This window comes from Macrotis lagotis, chromosome 6 (assembly GCF_037893015.1).
Source record: "Macrotis lagotis isolate mMagLag1 chromosome 6, bilby.v1.9.chrom.fasta, whole genome shotgun sequence".
NCBI classification, from domain to species: domain Eukaryota; kingdom Metazoa; phylum Chordata; class Mammalia; order Peramelemorphia; family Peramelidae; genus Macrotis; species Macrotis lagotis.
Window position 1 is genome coordinate 80,525,412 of NC_133663.1, and position 20,917 is coordinate 80,546,328.

At 32.6% G+C, this 20,917-nt stretch overlaps 1 protein-coding gene across 2 annotated transcripts in view; it reads left to right on the forward strand.

The window, feature by feature from the left end:
- Positions 1-20,917, forward strand: part of PTH2R (parathyroid hormone 2 receptor) — a 156,907-nt gene that overhangs the window by 32,733 nt on the left and 103,257 nt on the right. For both annotated transcript variants that reach the window (XM_074191487.1, XM_074191486.1), the window contains exons 2-4: positions 7,935-8,037; positions 18,905-19,015; positions 19,129-19,250. In XM_074191487.1, coding sequence (XP_074047588.1) covers positions 7,935-8,037; positions 18,905-19,015; positions 19,129-19,250 — 336 coding nt within the window. The remainder of the gene's footprint in view (positions 1-7,934; positions 8,038-18,904; positions 19,016-19,128; positions 19,251-20,917) is intronic.

Genomic DNA, 20,917 nt, shown 5'->3' on the forward strand with positions numbered 1-20,917 from the left:
ACAACCCCATGGCCTGGGCTGCCTGTGTGCAGGCTTGTGACGACAGCTCCCAGTATATCTGCACCTGCTGCTTCCTCACTTGTCTGTCAGTACATTATTTTGAGATAAGAATGATGAAGAGGTATGGGAGATGTCTTTTGATGTTTGTATAAATTGCATTTTAAGTGAAGCAGAGTTGCACAAAGTCATTGGCCTCATTCTCTCTTCCAAAGCAACATGATACAGTAGTAAGACAGAAACAAGCAACTGGTAATGGCTCTAAAAAAAGTCAATGATTTTGGCATCTTCCATGTCTAACTAAGCTCTAAGCCCTCAATTGTGCCAATTTCAGCTACCTTCATGGCCATTGGAATGAAGTGTTCTCATCCATCCATTCAACCAAGTGGAAAACTTCACATAGTTGGGGTAGACACCCCCAACAGCTCACTGATGAATCCCCTCAATTACCCTCAATCATTTTTAGCCTATCTGTGAAAATATTTTACTGGGTATGATCAATGTGCATGCTACAACTTCTTGGAGCAACAGGTGAGAGGTAGGTGGCTCAGGTGGACATTAAAGGTGGGAAGCAAAAGAAGCAAAAAAAAAAATAAAAATAAAAAAGGTGGGAAGCAGCCTTCACACCCGAGGTACTAGTCTTCCTTGAATACCCCCTACACCCCCTATTACTTAGTATGATGTCTGGTACACAATAGATATTTAATAAAGGCTAGTTGATATTAATTTTATATCCTAAAGATTTTTTTTTTAAAAGCAAAGGACTTATTTACATAAAAATATTTGTGGAAGTTCTTTTTGTGGTGGCTAAGAATAGGAAATCAAAAAGATGTCCATCAAATGACTGAGGGGATATTATTGTACTATCAGAAATGGCAAGCAGTACAATTTCAGAAAAATCTGGAAAGACATACATGATCTGATGCAAAGTGAAGTGAGTAGAACCAGGAGAATGTTGTACACAGTGAAAATGACACTATATGATGAAGAGCTATAAATGACTTATTCTCATCAGTACAATGATCCAAGACAACCCCATACTCATAAGGAAACATTCTAATAGTCTCTAGAAAAAGAACTGACCTCCTATAAATATAGTCTGAAGTATACATTTTTTCATTTCCTTTTTTTCTCTCTCCTTTTCTCCCTCCCTTTTGTCTCCCTATTCCCTAACTTCTTTCCCTCCCTTCCTCCTCCCCCTTTTATATTTAACATTTTTGTAATATTAAACAGGTAAATAAAATCTTATAGTTTCAGCAGTGTATTAGAATGTATCCTCATTCTCTGGAGGCTAGCTAAAAGACTGTAGTAGTAAAGTAGAAAATAAAAGGAAATGCCCTTCTTACTCCTACATAATTTGTACTCTTCTGCTAGATCTCTTTATTTTGAAAGCTTTTAATTACTTGAAGTTGGATATTGTGAACATTTGGTATGACACTATTCATTAAAATATTTTCATAACATTTGATAAATCAGTGCTTGCCTAGTTGATTATGATCAACAATTTGATCCAGTTCCAGTATAGTTTATAGTCTAGGTACTCTAGGGTATTTTGAGGTCTGTATTTAAGTAGTTTTATTGTATGTTAATACATGACAGGTAATGAGTGTCTCATGTATAAATCTAGCTATTAGGCAATGCCTTATTGGGTATTTGTTAAAAAACTAATTTTTTGTTGTGTGCCATGATACTTTGTAATGTTTCCTTGAATAATCTATATTAATCACAAAATTTGTAATCCTTAAGGGTAGCATCTAATTTTTGGTAACCTGACGTGGTCCTAATGCAACATCAAAAACCATTCTATTTCCACAAACAAAACTACACCAGTCATTTGTTGTTGTTTTTAAAATAATGAGTCATAATTTACTACAAAAATAAGAAATTATGAACAAATCAAAGAAAGAGAGACTAGAAAATACCTGTTAGTTACAGGTAAAGGATGGGAAGTGGGGGTAGGAATTAAACTCTGATGTTACATTGGTAATGTGTTGGCCGAGTTCTGGCTACCAATAGTGAAGACCCCTTGGATTGTTTTTTTTGTATCATAGCTCCCTCATCACCTCCATCCAATGGTCAACTATTTTCAGTTACGTTAGATGAAGTAAATGACTTTGGACACTTTTTCAACTTTGGATATTATTCTTTAAAGTGATGTCTGAATTTTTTTTCCAAAAAATATTTCTGAAGGGCAATTTTTTTTCTTCTATTCATTTTCTGTTGTAAGAATGTGCATCATTCCTCTTCAGCACTTAAGTAAGAAAGTGATATATTTTCTTTAGCTATCCTTCTGTGATAGATACTATTTGTACACGTTTTGCTAGGATAGTTTCTGAAATTATTAAGTTCCAATTACACTTCCAAACATGTATGCTAAATTTTGGTGATGAATAGATTTTAATTACTTTAAATGTGTTCTTACTCAGCCTTTATTTCAGGATTCCAATAATTTTCTATCTATATTCAGTCCCAGTCTTTTCTTTAATAATTTATGCTTGCTGTGGCTGTCTTTGATTAAATAAAAGAATATATATATATATATATATATATATATATATATATATATATATATATATATTGCCTTTTTCTATTTGTTCAATATAACTTCAGGATTCACACTTGGTATCTTCAGCCTCTGGTATTCCTTGGTCATTAAGTATTTTGCACTTATCAAGTAGAAGTTCCATTTGGAACTCATTGGAGGATACCATGTGTTGAAGGAGTTATTGATGTATTATTCTGCAGAGTATATAGATTGATGTCATCTATATAATCAATCAAGTAATTCATAAGAAATTTTGATACTCTAATTTGGATGCAATCTCAGTTCTCTTTAGGAGAGATTATCATGGATTTAAGGCTAGGCAGAATAATATGAGTGAGCCATCTGCTCTTCTTAATATTATTGTATTGGTAGCATGTTTAAATAACATTTTATTTGGCTGTCAAAATTCTAGCATATTCATTATAGTTGCATTTATTTTGCATATTTGTGATACACAAATAAGTCATGAGCATAGAACTGATTGAAAGGCTTTATGATAATCAGCAAAGAAAATTAGAAGTCTCATCAACTTTTTGGTCTTCTTGTTCAATACTTATTGAATCACTAAAATTTTCCCCCCTTCCCACCCAAGGTCTCAAAATTTTGCTCCTCAGTCCATGAATTGTTTTTAGTGAAATAATCTGTACATTTTTTGTGCATGAGGTACAAAAATATGTAAATTTTGGCTAAATGAATTACTGATAATAATAATATTATTATTATTGTTGTTGTGTTATTGTTATTAATATCACTGTTTTAATTTTATTATGTAATTTTTCATTATTTATGAGATTCAACAGACTCAAAGGAAACCTAACATTTCCCAAAATATAGATACAAATGAGTCATTGTTCATAAAAGCAGATAGAAAAAGCAGGATTGCTTTAGTAACTACTTCTGGAAAATATGTAGGAAAAAAGCAATTTTCTTGCCATAATCTCTTGAAATGGTACCAATAATGTCTCATTTCCTTCTTTTCACCTGATATGTGGAATTTAGGGAATTGTTTGATATACTTAGGCTACCACTTCTTCTTTCCTATAGGTTGAATTTCTGTTGTCCTTATTTGAAAGCTAGAACTAGTTGATATTTAAACACACATAAATTGTATGATTGAGTTCTTATTTGTAGCATTTTATGACATCATAAGATGGAATGTTAAAAGTAGAGTCTGGGCCAGAGCTACCATTAGAATTCATAAAATCTGAATAAGTGGGTGCTTGTATATTCACTGAGTCAATCAATCTCACATAAACTATGTAAAGAACTGATAAAATGGCTTCATCATCTGTAAAAGGAGGAGGCTGGAATTAGATGAAATTTCCAGGTCTTTCCAGATTGAAAAATGTGTTAATATTTGACAAGCTACAACATTTTCTTTTTCTGAAATTGAAAATATTTTGTAATTTTTCTTTATCCCTGTGTCCAATTTCATATTTATTCACCATATTCTATCCTTTAACTATAATTTTAATAATTAAGGAAATGAATTTACTTAGTTTTATTATTTTCATTACCACTATATACTATTTTATATAGCATGACTACTTTCTCAAAATCCTTCCCTATATAAAACCTATATATCTCCCTCTATATCTTAATGATGTCAAAACTATGACAGAGAAGAGTATGTAACATTCCATAGTTAAAATCCCTTACCTCTCTAATCAAAGAAGCATGTATGTTCTAGCATCAGCAATTTGGAACAAATATTGCCATTAGATCAATATTTAGTTCTGTTGTCTTTTACTTTTATCTTCTTTTTTTTATCTTACTTTATCTTCTTTTGTCTCATTATAGCAATCATACATATGACTCTGATTCTGCTTTCTTCACTCTGCATCAGTCCTTTTTAAAGTAGGTCACAATCTACTTTTCAAATTTTGCTCCCTTTAATTTCTTGCCTATATTTTATAGCTAGGTCAAATGGCCTTTCTTTTGCTGCCTCATATAAGACACATTGCATCCCTCCTTTTTCTCTCATGCCTAGAAAACACTCAACCTCCTTCTTCCTCTTATTTCCTTCAAAACAGTTGAAAAGTTATTCATATATATGTATACATACATCATATATACATACATACCTGATATATCATGTATCTATCTATCTATCTATCTATCTATCTATCTATCTATCTATCTGATACCATTTTTAGTTGTCCTTCCAAAATTTTCTTTAGATTTATCTTGCATATACTTAAGCTATTTTTAAAATGTTATCTCCCTCATAGTATCTAAGATCCTTGGAAGTAACCATCTCATTTTTGTCTTTAGATTACTAGAAATTATCATAGTATTGGCATAGAATGGGTTCTTAATAACAAATTAATTCTTTGATATCTAAGTTTCTCTGAATTCCTCACATTTTTCATTTTTCACAGTATGATAATAATTCACTACCTTTATATGCTGTAATGTATAGTGTTGTTATTGGATTGTTTCAATTCTATCTATCTCTTCATAACTCATTTTGGAATTTCCTGGCAAAAATACTGGAGTGATTTGCCATTTCCTTCTTCAGTTAATTTTACAAGTGAGGAAATCAGAGTTAGGTCACTTGCCTAGGGTAATACAGCTAGTAAGTGTCTGGTACTAGATTCAAACTCATGAAGATGAATCTTTATGATTCCAAGGCCAGTGCTCTACCCACAGTGCCACTTTTCTGTCTTAAATGTATTTTGTCATTTCCTAGTTGACGGTCACCTACTTTGTGTAAGAGTTTATCTGGTTTTTCCAACAACAAAAATTTTCTGCTGAGAATAAATTTTTTAATTAATTTATTTATTTTGAATTTTGAATGTTACAAATTTTCCCCTAATCTCACTTCCCTCCCCTCACCCCCCCCCCAGAAGGCAGTCTATTAGTCTTTACATTGCTTCCATGGTATACACTGATCAAAGTTGAATGTGATGTGAAAGAAAACATATCCTTAAGGAAAAAAATAAAGTATAAGAGATAGCAAAATTACATAATAAGATAATTTTTTTAAATTGAAGGTAATAATCTTTTGTCTTTGTGTAAATGCCACAATTCTTTCTCTGGATACAGATGGTATTCTCCATCACAGTTACCCCAAAATTGTGCCTGATTGTTGCACTGATGGAATGAGCAAGTCCATTAAGGTTGATCATCACCTCGATGTTGCTGCTATGATGTACAGTTTTCTTCTGGTTCTGCTCATCTTGCTCCTTCTGGGAATAAATTGATGTGATTGAATCTTTTCTTTCTGACATTGATCTTTTGGATATATAAGCCCATTGGTAGGATGGATGGATTAAAATATATTAACAATTTAATGACTTTATTTAGTACCAAACTGCTTTCAAGAATGGTTGGACTAAAATACATAGTCAGGGCAAATCACAAATATGTATTAAATGCCTACTGTGTGCTGGGCCCTGTGCTAATAAGCAAGTGATTGTATTCCCATAGCAACTCCAACGCTGACATTTTTTATCTGTAGGATTAGAAGTCTTGATTCTGGATCTGTTGAACAATGTTTTTCCTTAGTCTCTTAGTCAATTATATAGACAATCTCAAAACAGTGATTTATGTAATCTTCCTGAGATGGAAGACACATCAGATCAAGCAAGACCAAGAAGACCCTGTACTAGATGTTTTATACATGTTTTTGAGGAAAATAGTGCCTCTATCACCAAAGCAAAGCTTTCCTAAAAACTTAAATCAAAGAAATCTTTATATTCTGGTTGCCCATGTGGTTTGAGGTAATGGTCAGCAGGATCCCTTATTTTCTATGGCTTGCAATTCTATCTACTTCACAGTCTATGAAATTTCTGTTTGAAATTGCATCTATTCCACAAAGTTCCCTCCCTCCTTGACTTTTTACTAGGACATCCTAGGGTCCTTTAATTATATCAGTTTGATAATCTGCCTAATTGAAAGACAGGGCATTCCATGCTCTAGATTTTAATATTGATAACATTTTAAAGCACCATGAGCACAGACTGTTGAAGTAATGGGATAATTTCATAATTTTATTTTCTCATTCTTAATTATAATGAACACTACAAAGAAAACATTTCTGTATACAAAGTAGAATAGAAAAAATATTATACACAAAGCTGTAGATATTTTGTTAAATATAGCTTGCTTTTAAATATATGCTTATTTGCATGACATATTTCATATAAATATCAATATATTCATTATATGTAAGAAGCTATATATAACAGAATTTTCAGTTTCACATATAGTCCTCTGTTTCTCTCCTATTTTGTATATTAAAATATTTTCTTTATTAGTTTATTAAAATACATAATATGGGGGCACCTAAGTGGTATAGTGGAAAGGCCTTTGAGCCAGGAGGACCTGAGTTCAAATTTGACCTCAGGCACTTAATAATTGTCTAGCTGTGTGACTTTGGGCAAGTCACTTAACCCCATTGCCTTAAATAAATAAAATTTTTAAAAAACAAATAATGAAAAAAATTGTAATAAAACAATATCTTACAAAGTATACAACATTTCATGTGATATTTATAGGATTATTTATGAAACTGCAAACCTATTACTATAGTTTATATAATATATATATATATATATATATATATATATATATATACATGCCATATTATCATACTGGATACATATTGCAAGTTGAAAGAATTAGCCCATTAACAAATGTGATGTTCCTTCCTAATTTTCCTTCAAACTCTCTTCCCTTCTAACAAAGTTGCTATATTCAGAAGAAATTGTAAAATCCTCAATCCCATCTTCCCCACATACACACTATACCTTTTTATTACTGCTATAATCTGAAAGTCTAATAAGTCATTATTATAAAAGATGAGTTTTGAGAACCTCTAGTATATATGATAGAAGTAATTAGCACCAAGAGAAATTATTTGTCTAGCATTTTGCAGATATAATTACATTAAATTATCTTGTTTCTTTGAATTACCCATAACACCTATGACAATGCCTTCACATAGAAAGTGTTGAATAAATATTTGCTTAGTCATTGAATAAATGAATGAAAAAGAAATCACCCTTTACAAGCACATTACTGATAGAGCAATTTATCATAATTAACAGGTAGCAGCATAAGTCTGGGAGTTCAAAAACTTCATGTTTACTCTTCATAAATCAAAAAATTTTTAGCTTTCTTACAAAGGATTTAAGTTATATTTCATAAATGTTTACATATTGTGGTATGAATTTTTTTCTCATTTGAAGCTAAAAATCAAAAGAGCATAAACTCTACAGATTATGCCATCTTTTGACTTTACATCAGATAGTGACTTCATTATACACAATAAATTCCATTAATAATAAACCTGCTCCCCTTTTTTTAGGGGTCTGAGACAAAAACAAATATTATCTCTCTGAGGAAATGTGTTGTTAATTTTTTTTACTCATTTATTTTTTTGCAGAAATATTCTGACAACATGATTACAATGGAGAAACAGATTGTCCTCCTACTGAAGGCTAAGGTGCAATGTGAACTGAATATTTCCACTCAACTACAGGAGGGAGGTGAGGAAACTCAAAACACTGTTATCTCAGAATATGCACAAGTTGTGGCCTTAGAGTAACAAAACTTCAACTGTGCAGGTTCACCAAGAGGCTATAAAATTATTTGAGAAAATTTTAGTTATTATTAAAGTTCACCTATAAAGGGTTGGATGAATATTTTTATTGGTTGAATTATTAGTATTATTATTATTATTGTTGTTGTTTTTACATGGCAATAGGGTTAAGTGACTTGCTGAAGGTCACACAGCTATTAAGTATCTGAGGTCAAATTTGAACTCAGGTCCTCCTGACTCCAGGGCCGATGCTCTATCCACTGCTCCACCTAACCGCCCCCTTGAAATTTTATTTTTTAAGAAGGAAATACAAAAAAAAAATTAACCTATACAGGAAGGGGCAGAGCAAAACCTGGGAAGCAAGCACTTGAGGTCCTCAAGGAAGGACCAGCAAGATCAAAAGCATCTGATTGAAGTTTATCAGTGTCATAGCAAGGAACAAAACTAACTCATATTTGGGGACTATAAAAGAAGGAAACAGAAAAGAATCTGAAGGACAAATATAAGTTGAACATTGCATTCAGGACTAAGCAAGGAATTCCTATACCAGACAAAAGTATAGGAGGGAGCAGAGTCTGATCCAAGCAAACAATTCCTAATTCAGAAACTAAAGCCTGATCATGAGAAAATGGAAGAAAATATAGAACATATTAAGAATTAGCAAATTAAGTGGATTGTTGGAAGTCTAAGCATTTGTAAAATGCAAAACATTAGTGATACAAAGAAAGACAGAAAATAGTCACTGCCTGCGAGAGCTTCACAGTCTTATGGTGAAGGAATCATTAAAGAAGCTGGCAACAATGCAGCATGCCAAAATGTTAGTGTTAAAGCTAGAGTAGATCTTAATGGAACTACCTACCAAGACATATCATAGAACTACACACATATACATGGAAAATCTTTTTATTATTATTATTATTTATTATTAGTATTATTATTAATCCATTTCTTATAGGTAGCCTAGCCCAATATAATAATATAATAAAGATAACAAAAACTATTAATATTAATTTTCTTATTCATGACCATGATACTCATAACTACAAAAGGATTACTTTCTACAATTGGAAAAATAATAATACAATTCATCACAAGAACCTTTGGCAAGAATCTCAAGGGAATAAATTTCTCATATGTATTCCTTTCCTCATGGTTTTCTTTCTGTTCCCTCAATCCTATTCCTCATACCAAAAATGATTAATCTATAAACATGTTAAACACAAATGAGTATAAACAATATTCACCTGACTATCCCCCACTGAAGGGGGTGGGAAGGGTGGGTAGAAGGAAATTATTTAACTCTAAAATTCACATATGCATGTGGATAAAGGTTGAAAAATTTTGTAACATGTAATTGGGGGAGGCAGAGCCAATGTATGAAGGCAACATTTCCCAGGAATTCCTTCCCCCCAAAACTCCAAAAGCCATCAAATTATAATGCTAGCCAAAATTTAGAGGGGCAGAACCCACAGAAAGACTCAGTGATAGATTTTCCCAGTTGAAGATAACTTAGAAGCTCCCTAGGAAAGGTGTGTTTCATCAGGACTGGGAGTTGGAAAAAAAAAAACCCTGGGTATAGTGTAGCCCAGCTCAGTGCAGCCCAGGGACCACCAGGAACAGCTTGAAGGGTCAGTGAGAGAACTCTGCCACACCAGAATGAATGTGGAGTGAGGAGCACTGGCCACAGAACCTGCAGCAAGAATCAGGTGAAACCAGCCTGGACCTCCAGAGCACAGCCCACAGAAGGAAGGGGAGACTGCAGAAATCTCTCTGCTCTCCCTGGGACAGGACTCTGCTGTTTGTGCACACTCAGATCCAGGTTCCTTACTAAGCCTTGCATACTAAGATAACAGGGACTCTTCTCACAGTTCCAGGGCAGAGAGGAGCAACTCTGGTCATCTACATATCAAAGCACAGGCCAGAGAGCATAAGTCTTTGGAGGAATAAAGGTCCCAGTGGGGTGTCCCAAAAAAACCCCAAAGCCTTGGAAGTACTGTAAATTAGTCTTGGGCTGAGGAAATGAGTACACAACAGAAAAAGAAGAATCTGACCATACAAAATTACTTTAGTTGCATGGGAGATCAAAACACATATTCAAATGACGGCAAATCAAACCTTCCATATCTAAAACCTCCAAAAGAAATAGAAAATGGGCTCAGACTATGGAGGAACTCAAAAAAGACTTTGAAAAGCAATTAAGGGAGGTGGAGGAAAAATTGGGAGGAAAAATGAGAGCAATGCAGAAAAATGAAAACCAAATCAGCAGTTTGTTGAAAGAAATACAAAAAAAAATACTGAAGAACATAATATGTTAAAAACAAGTTTAGGTCAAATGGAAAAAAGCAAAACAAAAGGCAAATGAGGAGAAGAATGCCTTAAAAAAGCAGAATTGACCAGCTGGAAAAGGAGATAAAAAAAGTCTCTGAAGAAAATAACTCTTTCAAATGCAGAATATAACTAAAGGAAGCTGATGACTTTGAGAGAAATAAGGAAGAAATAAAACTCTTCCAAAAAAGCCAAAAATTAGAAGAAAATGTGAAATATCTCATTGGAAAAACAACTGACCTCAAAAACAGATCCAGAAGAAATAATTTTAAAATTTATTAGGCTACTTGAAAGTCATGACCAGGAAAAGAGCCTAGACTTCATTTTTCAAGAAATAATACAGCAAAATTTCCGAGATCCTAGAAGCAGAGGATAAAATAGAAATTGAAGGAATTCACCAATCACATCCTGAAAGAGATCCCAAAAGAAAAACTTCCAGGAATATTATAGACAAATTCCAAAACATCCAAGTCAAAGAGAAAATTCTAAAAGCTGCCAGAAACAAACAATTCAACTACTGTGGCTCCATAGTCAGGATTACACAGAATCTGACAGCATCTACATTAAGGGCTCATAGGGATTGGAATATGATATTCTGGAAGGCAAAAGATTTTGGTTTACAACCGAGAATCAGCTACCTAGGAAAATAAACATCCTCTTTCAGGGGGAAAAGATGGACTTTCATTGAAACAGGGGACTTTCAGACTTTCCTATTGAAACAACGAGAACTGAACAGAAAGTTTGATCTTCAAGTGCAGAAGGACTCTGATGGACCATTGAAGGGGTTGACAAGAAGGACTAACTATGAGGAACTTAATGTTATTGAACCATATTTTTTCCTGCATGGGAAGAAGATATTGATAACTCATATGAACTTTCTCATTTATAAAAGCTGTTAGAAGGAGCATATATATATAGACAGGGCACAGGAAGGAACAGAATATAATGGTATAATATCATAAAAAGTTGGAGTCAATGGGTAATAAACAGAAGTACTGTGAGGAAGAGAAAGGAGAGGAAGAAGGAGCTAAGAAATTTCACAAGTCAAGAAAAAAGCTTTTCCTGTGGAGTGGAATGGGGGAAGACAAGGGTGGGGGGAATGAGTGAGCCTTCATTCTCATCAGAAATGACTCAGAGAAGAAATAACATACACACTTAATAGGGTATAGAAATCTAGCTTAACCTAGAGAAAAGTGAGAAGAAAAGGATGGGGATAAGGGGGAATGGGGGGAGGGAAGGGGGGAATAGGTGATAGAAGAGAGGGAAGACAGTGGGAGAGAGTACTCAAATACAACACACTTTTGGAAAGGGTCAGGATGCAAGGAGAGAGAGAATAGAATTAATGAGAGTGGGGAGGAATAGAGCAGAGGGAATACAGCTAGTAATAGCAAGTGAGAGAAAAATATTGAAGCAACTTCTCTGGTGGACTTATGATAAAGAAGGTAACTCACCCCAGAGACAGAGACATTGGAATCTCAACACAAACTGAAGTACAATTTTTCTCTCTCTCTCCCTATTCTTGAGATTTCTTATCTTCTTGGGGGGAGAAGGAGGTTTATGTTTACTCTTATAACAAAATTATTGTAATAATATAAAATAAACAAACCAAAATCATACTAAAATATGTAATTTGAAAAATAAAATAAAATATCAATTGAAAAAATCTTAAGGTAAATATTTTTAATATAGGAAGAAATAGGGCCTAGTAATAGCAGACTTCAAACTATATTACAAAACAGTAATATAAAAATAATTTGAAAATTGTTTAAAAAAATAAAAATTGACCTATGGAACAATTTAAATATAACCTACAGAAGCAACAGAAGCTATTAATCCACTCCTAGATAAATCAAAACATCTCAGCTATGGGGGTAAGAACTCACAATCTGATTTAAAAAAATCTTCTGGGACCCTGGAAAATAGTCTGGCACAAATTAAGTAGTAATGTTCCATATTATATGCCAAATCAGCTCCAAATGAAATTAAATATTAAAGGTCACAGGACAAACAAACTAAAAGGAGAAAAAATAAATTATTTTTATGTCAATGAATGGATAGGATTTCATGACCATTACAAAAGATAGAGAAGAGATAAAATAAATAATTTTGATTGCATAAAATTAAAAATTTTTGCACAAACACAACAAATGTAGAGAAAATTATAAGTAAAACTTATCTGGGAAAATTTTTTTACAGTAAAAAGCATAAGCATCTCATTTCAAAGCTATGAAAGAAATAAATTACAATCTAGAATAAGTCATGCTCTAACTGATAAATGTTCAGAAGATACAAAGAATTTTCAAAGAAAAAATTCAAGCTGCCAACAAACAATCTTTCAATCATAATAATTCTTTTTTGTTTGTTTTTTGCAAGGTTAAGGGGTTAAATGACTTGTCCAAGGTCACATAGCTAGTAAGCATCAAGTTTCTGAGACTGGATTTCAATTTGGGTCTTTCTTATTTCCAAATTAATACTCTATTCACTTCCTACCTATCACTACTAATTCAAGAACTATCCATTTAAAAACTGAAACTTTATAATCCTCAGTTTGGCAAAGATGATCAGAAAAAAACAAAGGAAATTGACAATGAGGAACTATGAGAAAATAAACACACTAATGGACTATTGTAAGGACATGAATTAGTATGGACATGAAATTCTATTCTGTAAAGCAGCTTGGAATTATGTCCAAAGAGTTAATAAAATTGTGTCTTTGAATGAATTGTACCACTGCTATGTCTATAAGCCAAAGAAATCAAAAAAAGATTCATATATATGTATATACATGTATATGTATACATGTGATGTATATGTATGTTCATATTTTTGAATCTCTGTATTTGTTTTAGCAGAAATAAAAATTAAGGGAGCCCCTATCAAGTGTAGAATAGCTGAAAAGGTTTTGATTACTAATTGTAATTTAATTTTATTGGTCTATAAGAAATGATGAATAGGAATAGTTCAGACAAACCTTGTAATACCCTACAAACTGTTACATAGTAAAGCAAAAAGAACAAGGAGAACAATTTATTACAAAACTTTGTAAGGAAAAATAATTTTTGAAAAGATTTAAGAATGGGGAAAGGAAGGAGAAGGGAATGAAGAGTAGAAAGAGCTATGCAGTAGAAGAGGGACAATAAGGAAAGTCCTACTATGGGTTAGGTAAACTGTGCAAAGAACTTGGCAAATACTTCATTTGATAAATGAATGACTGATAAAGAAGCATGTTGGTCCCTTGCTTCTGACAGAAAAGTTGTAGACTCAAAATTCTGAATGTAATATATATTTTCTGACAAGATCAAAATGGCAATTTGCTTTAATTGACTAGACACAGCTGGTAAAAGGATATATATATATATATATATATATATATATATATATATATATATATATATATATAAATTCTTGGAGAGAATAAATGTGAAAAAATAGGAGAGAATATGATAGGGTTTATCCCTTCCCCTAACAGAGAAGAAAGAAATAAAAGATCACTGAAGTTTGTTTTTTAAGGGGAGATTGTGTTAATGCACAGAAGTGAACAGAGGAAAGCAGTATAGCTTTAAAAGTTACATATTGAACTTATTATATAATCAATAAAAAAGCAAGATACATGTAATACAGTTTCACATTTTCACTTAAGATCTTTTTATGTTCTAATTTGTATATGCAAATGCTCTTGTTATTAAATTAATAATGAAAATAATAAAGGATTTGGCTAGATGAATTCTGAGGTTCCTTTCCACTATAATATGCTGACTCAATATCAAGTTAACCCATAGTAATAAAGGTTTCCTTATTTTATTATTTTTGCAAATTCAGATGGAATTTCAGAGAGGAAAATAGAATGAAAATATGAATTATTAAAATGAAAGCACAAAAAGACTGAAAATATTTCATTTCTAATTTCTTTCAAGAATTAAAAGAAATCAACAGCTCACACCCTATACCAAGAGAAGGTCAAAATAGGTACATTATTTAGACATATAGAGTGATGCCATAAATCAATTAGGAGAATAATAAATCATTTATCTGTCATATCTATGGAGAAGGGAAGAATTTATGACGAAAGAATAGGAAGAGAAAATTGTATAATACAAAATGAATAATTTTTGGATGCAATAAATTAAAAAAAGTTTTTGTACAAAGCCAATGCAACCAACAGAAAAAGGAATGTAGAAAGCTGTGAAACAATCTTTACAGTCAGTTTTTCTGATAAAGGACTCATCTCTAAAATATATAGAGAACTGAGTCAAATTTTTATGGATACAAGTCATTCCTCAATTGATAAATGGTCAAAGGATAGGACCAATTGAAGAAATTGAAGCTAACTATAATCATATGAAAAAATGCTCTAAATCATTACTGATTAGAGAAATGTAAATTAAAAGAACTCTGAAGTACCACCTCTCACATGTCAGATTGGTTAACGTGACAAAAAGGGAAAATGATAAATGTTAGAGGGGATATGGGAAAACATACAAATGCACTATTTGGTGGAGTTGTGAACTGATCCAACTATTCTGGAGAACAATTTAGAACTGTCTCCAAAGAGCTAAAAAGCTCTGCATAATCTTATATCCATCAATATCACTACTAGGTCTGTATCCCAGAGATTAAAAAAAAAAAGAAAAAGGACCCACATGTGCAAAAGTATTTATAGCAGCTCTTTTTGCTATGGCAACAAATTAGAACCCGAGGAAATGCCCATTAATTGGGAATAGCTAAATAAATTGTGGTATATTGAATTGCTCTATAAGAAATCATTAGCAGACAGATTAAAAAAAAAACCTGGACTTACATGAACTACTGCAGGAGATCATTATAAATCTTAATAGCACCATTATGTCATAATCAACTATGATCAATTTAGCTCTTCTCCACAATACAGTGATCAAAGACAATTCTGAAAGATGCCATCCATATCAAGAGAAAGAACTATGGACCTTTAATTCAGAACAAAGCATTCTATTTTCACTTTTTAAAAATTTATTGTATTTTTAAAATTTTTCTCATTTTTTCCCTTTTGTTCTGATTCTTCTTTTACCACATTTCTAAATATGGAAATATGTCATACATTGTTATAATGCATATATAACCTATATCAAATTGTGTGAAACATTAGGCAGAAGAAAGGAATGGTGACAGAAAATGAGGAACCTCAGAAACTTGCAAAAGGATGAACGTTGAAAACTACCTTTGTGTGTATTTGAAAAAATAAAAGAAAAACAAAAACAAAATGTAAACAAAATCTGAAGCTACAGAAACTGAATGAACATTTCAAAGATTTTAAAATAACTCTAGTTTTGATTATAGATTTACAGATAGAAAAACAGCCATCTAGTTTAGCACCTTCAAGCTCCCCAAAAAGTTAAGTGACTTGCCCATAGTCACATCAAAAGTGAGAGAACCAGGATTTGAACCAAGATTCGCTAACTCTAAAGTCACTGCTTTCTCTCTAAAGTTATTTATACTACATTCTATGATTGAAAGCAATTTTATTGGCACCAGTATAAAACAGTGAAATTTAGAAATGAAGTCTTAACTTACCATATTTCTACTTGTATAAGATGCACCCCTTTGGGGTCTAAAAACTGGGAGTGTCTCATACAGTTGTAGATTTTTTTTACTTGCATTTCCCACTTCTCACCTGCTATCTTTGAGTTCATTGTTTGGCATTTGTTACCAGTATATTAGCTTATATTTTGCCACCTTCTGCTTAGAAATGTCCCATAAAAGATTTTCAAGAGAATTCAATTTTAAAGTAATCCAGTTTACAAAAGTGAATAGAAATTGTGCTGCTGGACATCAGTTTGGTCCTCATCCAACTGAGAAAACAATCTGAGATGGGCTATGGGAAGAAGAAACCCTCCTGAACATGCCAGGGCAGAAACAGGCCATGAGAAGCAAGTCAGTCAAATGGCCTGAGTTAGAAACGAAATGGAAGAAATGGATTGAAGAGCAAAGGGCAAGTGGAATTCCTGTGTCCACAAAGATGGTTCAACAAGAGGCCAGAAGAATTACTGATGAAAAAGTAGATACTGATTTCAAAGGAGGACCCAACTGGTGCTTCAGGTTCATGAAACAGAATGGATTAAGCATGCATCCATGCACCAGACTTGCCCAAAAGATGCCTGAAAGCAATGAGCAAAAGGTCCTTGAATTTCATGATCAATAAAATTTGAGTTCAATAATTATATGTAATACATTTTTTTTCAAATTCTGGGCCCCAAAATTAAGGTGAATCTTATACATGGGAAACAATATCTTATAAGAATAAAAGCCAGAAGCATAGGAAGCATAAATGTTCTACTCCCAAAATCTTAGAATTTTTTTTAATATCACAGCTTAAAACCTTCTACTAATAATTAGTTTTTGTGCTGGCTCATACAAAGATTTGGGTTTGATAATTAATGGTGTTAATTTAGGAAGGGAGATTGGTGAGTCATTATGCAATTAATTCTAAGAAGGAAGCAATTCATTTTTTTCTTTTGTCAAGTAATGAAATACAGTCCATTTTTATTATATATGAAATAATGATGACAGAAAAATACACTAATTAAAATTTATGCTCAGCTGAGAGGTATAAAATATAAATTTCTACAAACTCTCTGAGGAGCAGCAGTTTCATTTATGGAAATAGCATCTCTTCTTTATCAAAGGGTCAATATGTGTAATTAAATAAGTCTGTGGAATTCTTTTGTTTGAGGAGGAGTAATTTTTTGGGAATAGATATTTCAAGGGAAAAATTATATTGAAGTCCTTTTGAATATGTTAAGCAGGATTGAAAGTTGTAACAAATATGTAATTAATAAATAAACCAATAATTGGATTTATTTGAAGGATAGCACCTTTAAGAACTCATATACAATTAACATTGTGCAATGTGCCCCTTCCAGAAAATTTCATATGACTGAGTTCTGCATTTTTAATGGGAAAAATAGCATATGGCAGATAAGGATAAGTAAATTAGATGGTACAGTGGATAGAAAGCTAGACTTGGAACCTGAGTTCAAATCAAACTTCAGAAACTTATTATCTGGATGGTCAATTTACTTACCTTCTCTTTTCCTCATGATCTCATCTGTGAAAAGGAGATAATAATGGCAGTTACCTCAAGGGTTGTTGAGAGGATCCTATTGTTATTATTGTCATTTCAGGTATAATGTATAAAGACATAGTATAAAAGATGTAATAAAGCATGGGCTTTGAGTTAAACAAGTTACAAATGGAGATGAAGAAAATATATAATATTTTGTGTAGGAAGAAAATGAGAATGGAGGTTGTTATACCATAAGCAGCATTATGACAGAAATTATTAAGTCCAGAGTAGGTGAAAACAATGAGAGCAGTTCAGACAGTTGTACCAGTGGAAAAGGAAGTAGGTGGACTTAAACACAGAAAAAGAAGCAGGAACCAAGGCGTAGAGATCTGCTAAAGAAAGACATTTTTTTGTGACACATAATGTCACAATTTTTATTTCTTAATAGGCTAAAAATGAAGTTTTCTTTAAAAACTTTGATTTCCTTATGGGAAAATGCCATGCATATATTCCCAGAATTAAATCCAAATTATTTTCTTATTATCCCAAAATCAAGGTGTATGAGGGAATGAAGTATACCAGCAATGTAATAGGTAACAAGAATAAATATCCTCAGAAGTAGATAAAGAATGAAATAGAAGTTGTAATTTTAAAATCTCTCTTCATTCCCTGCCCCATTAAGTTGCAGAACTGACACAAAGCTCCCTTCACTTTGAAGTCCAAGCAGACATACTTTAATTGTAATTTCCAGTGAACAACGCTATAATAAAACTTCAGTGTGTTGACTACCCATGACAAAACTATACTATTGTCAATTTATTCAGTTATTAGTAAAATAGAATTTGGGACATAGAATGAAAATTAAATTAGAGTTGCTTACTGAGGAAATTTGTGGGTAGAAAATGTGTAAGGTGATATGTTCTAATTTGAGAGATTTAAGCAGAGTTTAAAGCCTGTTGGAAATTAGCCCAAATAGTCGGCAAGGATCCTGATTCAGGATAAAGTCTATCTATGAGATGAAATGTTGGATTTCAAGGAACTGTTGAAATGACCAGCAAGAAGTTAAACCTAGGGTTTAAGTTTTAGTTGTGATTATCAATAACTTTTTGTAATAATTTTATGTACTTGCCATGTTTTCTGACATTTTGCATATTGGAAAAATAAAGAATCAGAAACATAGGATTGTAGGATTAGAGATCATATGGACTTAAAGGTTATCTTGTTCCACTCATTCATTTAGATGAGGAAACCAGAGTGATTTGATCTCATGGTTACAAGTTAGTGAGCAGTTAGAAGCATAGCTAATTGGCTCTCCAGGAGCTAGAGTTTCTTTGCCTAGGGAATATTTTACAAGAACTAAAGACTTAAGTTTTTATTGCCTAATGCTTTCATTCACTTTTTTTTTTCATTTTTCTTCCTTCCCTCTTGTCCACCCTTTCTTTTCTTCCAGAGGGAAATTGTTTTCCAGAATGGGATGGAGTAATATGTTGGCCCAGAGGCACAGTGGGGAAAATGCTGGCTGTCCCATGTCCACCTTATGTTTATGACTTCAATCATAAAGGTATTGAACTCCTCCAGAAACTGTTGATCAAAGATGAAAAGCTAGTTGCTTGTGTTTGTGATAGAACTAAAGGGAAATAACCAGACTAGACATGTTTCCTTGAACTTTTGCAGGAGCTGCATTCAGACGCTGCAACCCCAATGGAACCTGGGATTTTATGCACAGTTTAAATAAAACATGGGTTAATTATTCAGAATGCCTCAGCTACTTACAACCAGAAAGCATCACAGAAAAGGTATCTGGATATTGGGTTTTTGAAATACATAGCACATTGACCCTTTGAATATTTTTGTATCAACTAATTACGTATAGGACTTATTTTTCTTCTCCCTTCATTGAGAATATGGGGCAGCCATACTCTGTATACAAATCACTGTACTCCTGGATCTTAATCTTTTCTGCTATTGTCCATACTGTATAAATTTTATGATTGATGATTTTTGTCTTTTATAATCAAAGAAGGTTATGACATCAAATAAATGATGGCATGATATGCACATTATGCTGATTATACTGAGGGAAATATTGTGTAAAGTCATCCTTCTCATTTCCTTTAATGAGGAACTGGACTTCTAGTGATGTCCTGGATGCTCTGTGAGGTTTTGTCTTTAAGGATGTGGGTCCTTCCCATATCAGTGAGGCACCACGGTGTTCCAGCAACACCAGACCTGGTGCCAATATATAATTTTCTGGTGACAACAAAGGTTTAGAACTTATTTCCTTTTTCATGAACCAGTTCCAGAGAACAAGACACCTTTCTGTTTCTTCCTTAGGTCAGAGTCATTTCTAGATATCAACCAAACGAAAATTCATCAATGACAAATGAAAAGATTGAACTAGATGTTCTTTTAAAAAGGTCTTTCTAATTCTACATTCTATTATCCCATGCTTTAAACTCTATTATCTTTTGCTTGCTTCTTATCTCTTCATGAATACCCTACTCCTACATTCCTTGAACCTAAATTATTTTAAACTGAGTTCCCTTTTCTCAATTGGAGTACCTTTTGATTTTATAGACAGGGTAGATTTTTGAAATCTTATAAACAATGACTGGTTAATTAATTTTGTGAATATTTGAAAAGTCAGAGAAATCTTGGTATCATGAAGAGACATTCACTCTAAAAGTCAGGAATGCCTAGATGCAAGTGTTGTCTTTAAAATATACTAGCTGTATGATCTAAGAATAGATTTGCTTTGGTAAATTTCCTGCGTTGAACATTCTCTAAACAAATGAAATCAATTCTGACCCCCAAATTTTGAAAAATCACAGCTATGAAAGCATATAAAGTTAGAACTTTCTTTGCTATCTCTAAGATCATCTACTCCCACCCACCCACCACCCACCTCAGCTTCTACATAAGGAAATTTGAGGAGGAGGAAGATCAAGAGACATTCTTTTGGTGAAATAGCTAGTCAATGGCAGAGCTTGAACTTTGGTCTTTTGACTCCCAGCCCAAGGCTGTGATAAAGGAGCAATTAGAAAGGTTTTCAGAATTTTTCATTTTAAGTGATGAAGAGTAGTCTACATATTGTAATTCAGCTTACTGTTTTCTCATACTCAATAATAATGTATATAATGCTTCATTTATTTATATAAATGTAATGGAATTTAATTTCACAAATACCCATTTCATAGAATACATACATCTATGTATATAGAATATGTACATAGGTGCATAGAAATAGAGTGGAATTAAGAAAAAAGTTTAAATGAGATTTCTAATGAGAGTGAAAGGTTTTGAATCTCTCTCCAATTAAGAAATAATTTAATTTGGTAACCTTTATTTTACAAAGAGTAACTCAGATATATTTTGACTTTGAGAAAATCCATAAAATGGTGATAATTTACTTCATAGAATTACTGAAGACCAAAAAAAGATGATATATTTAAGGCTCTTTGAA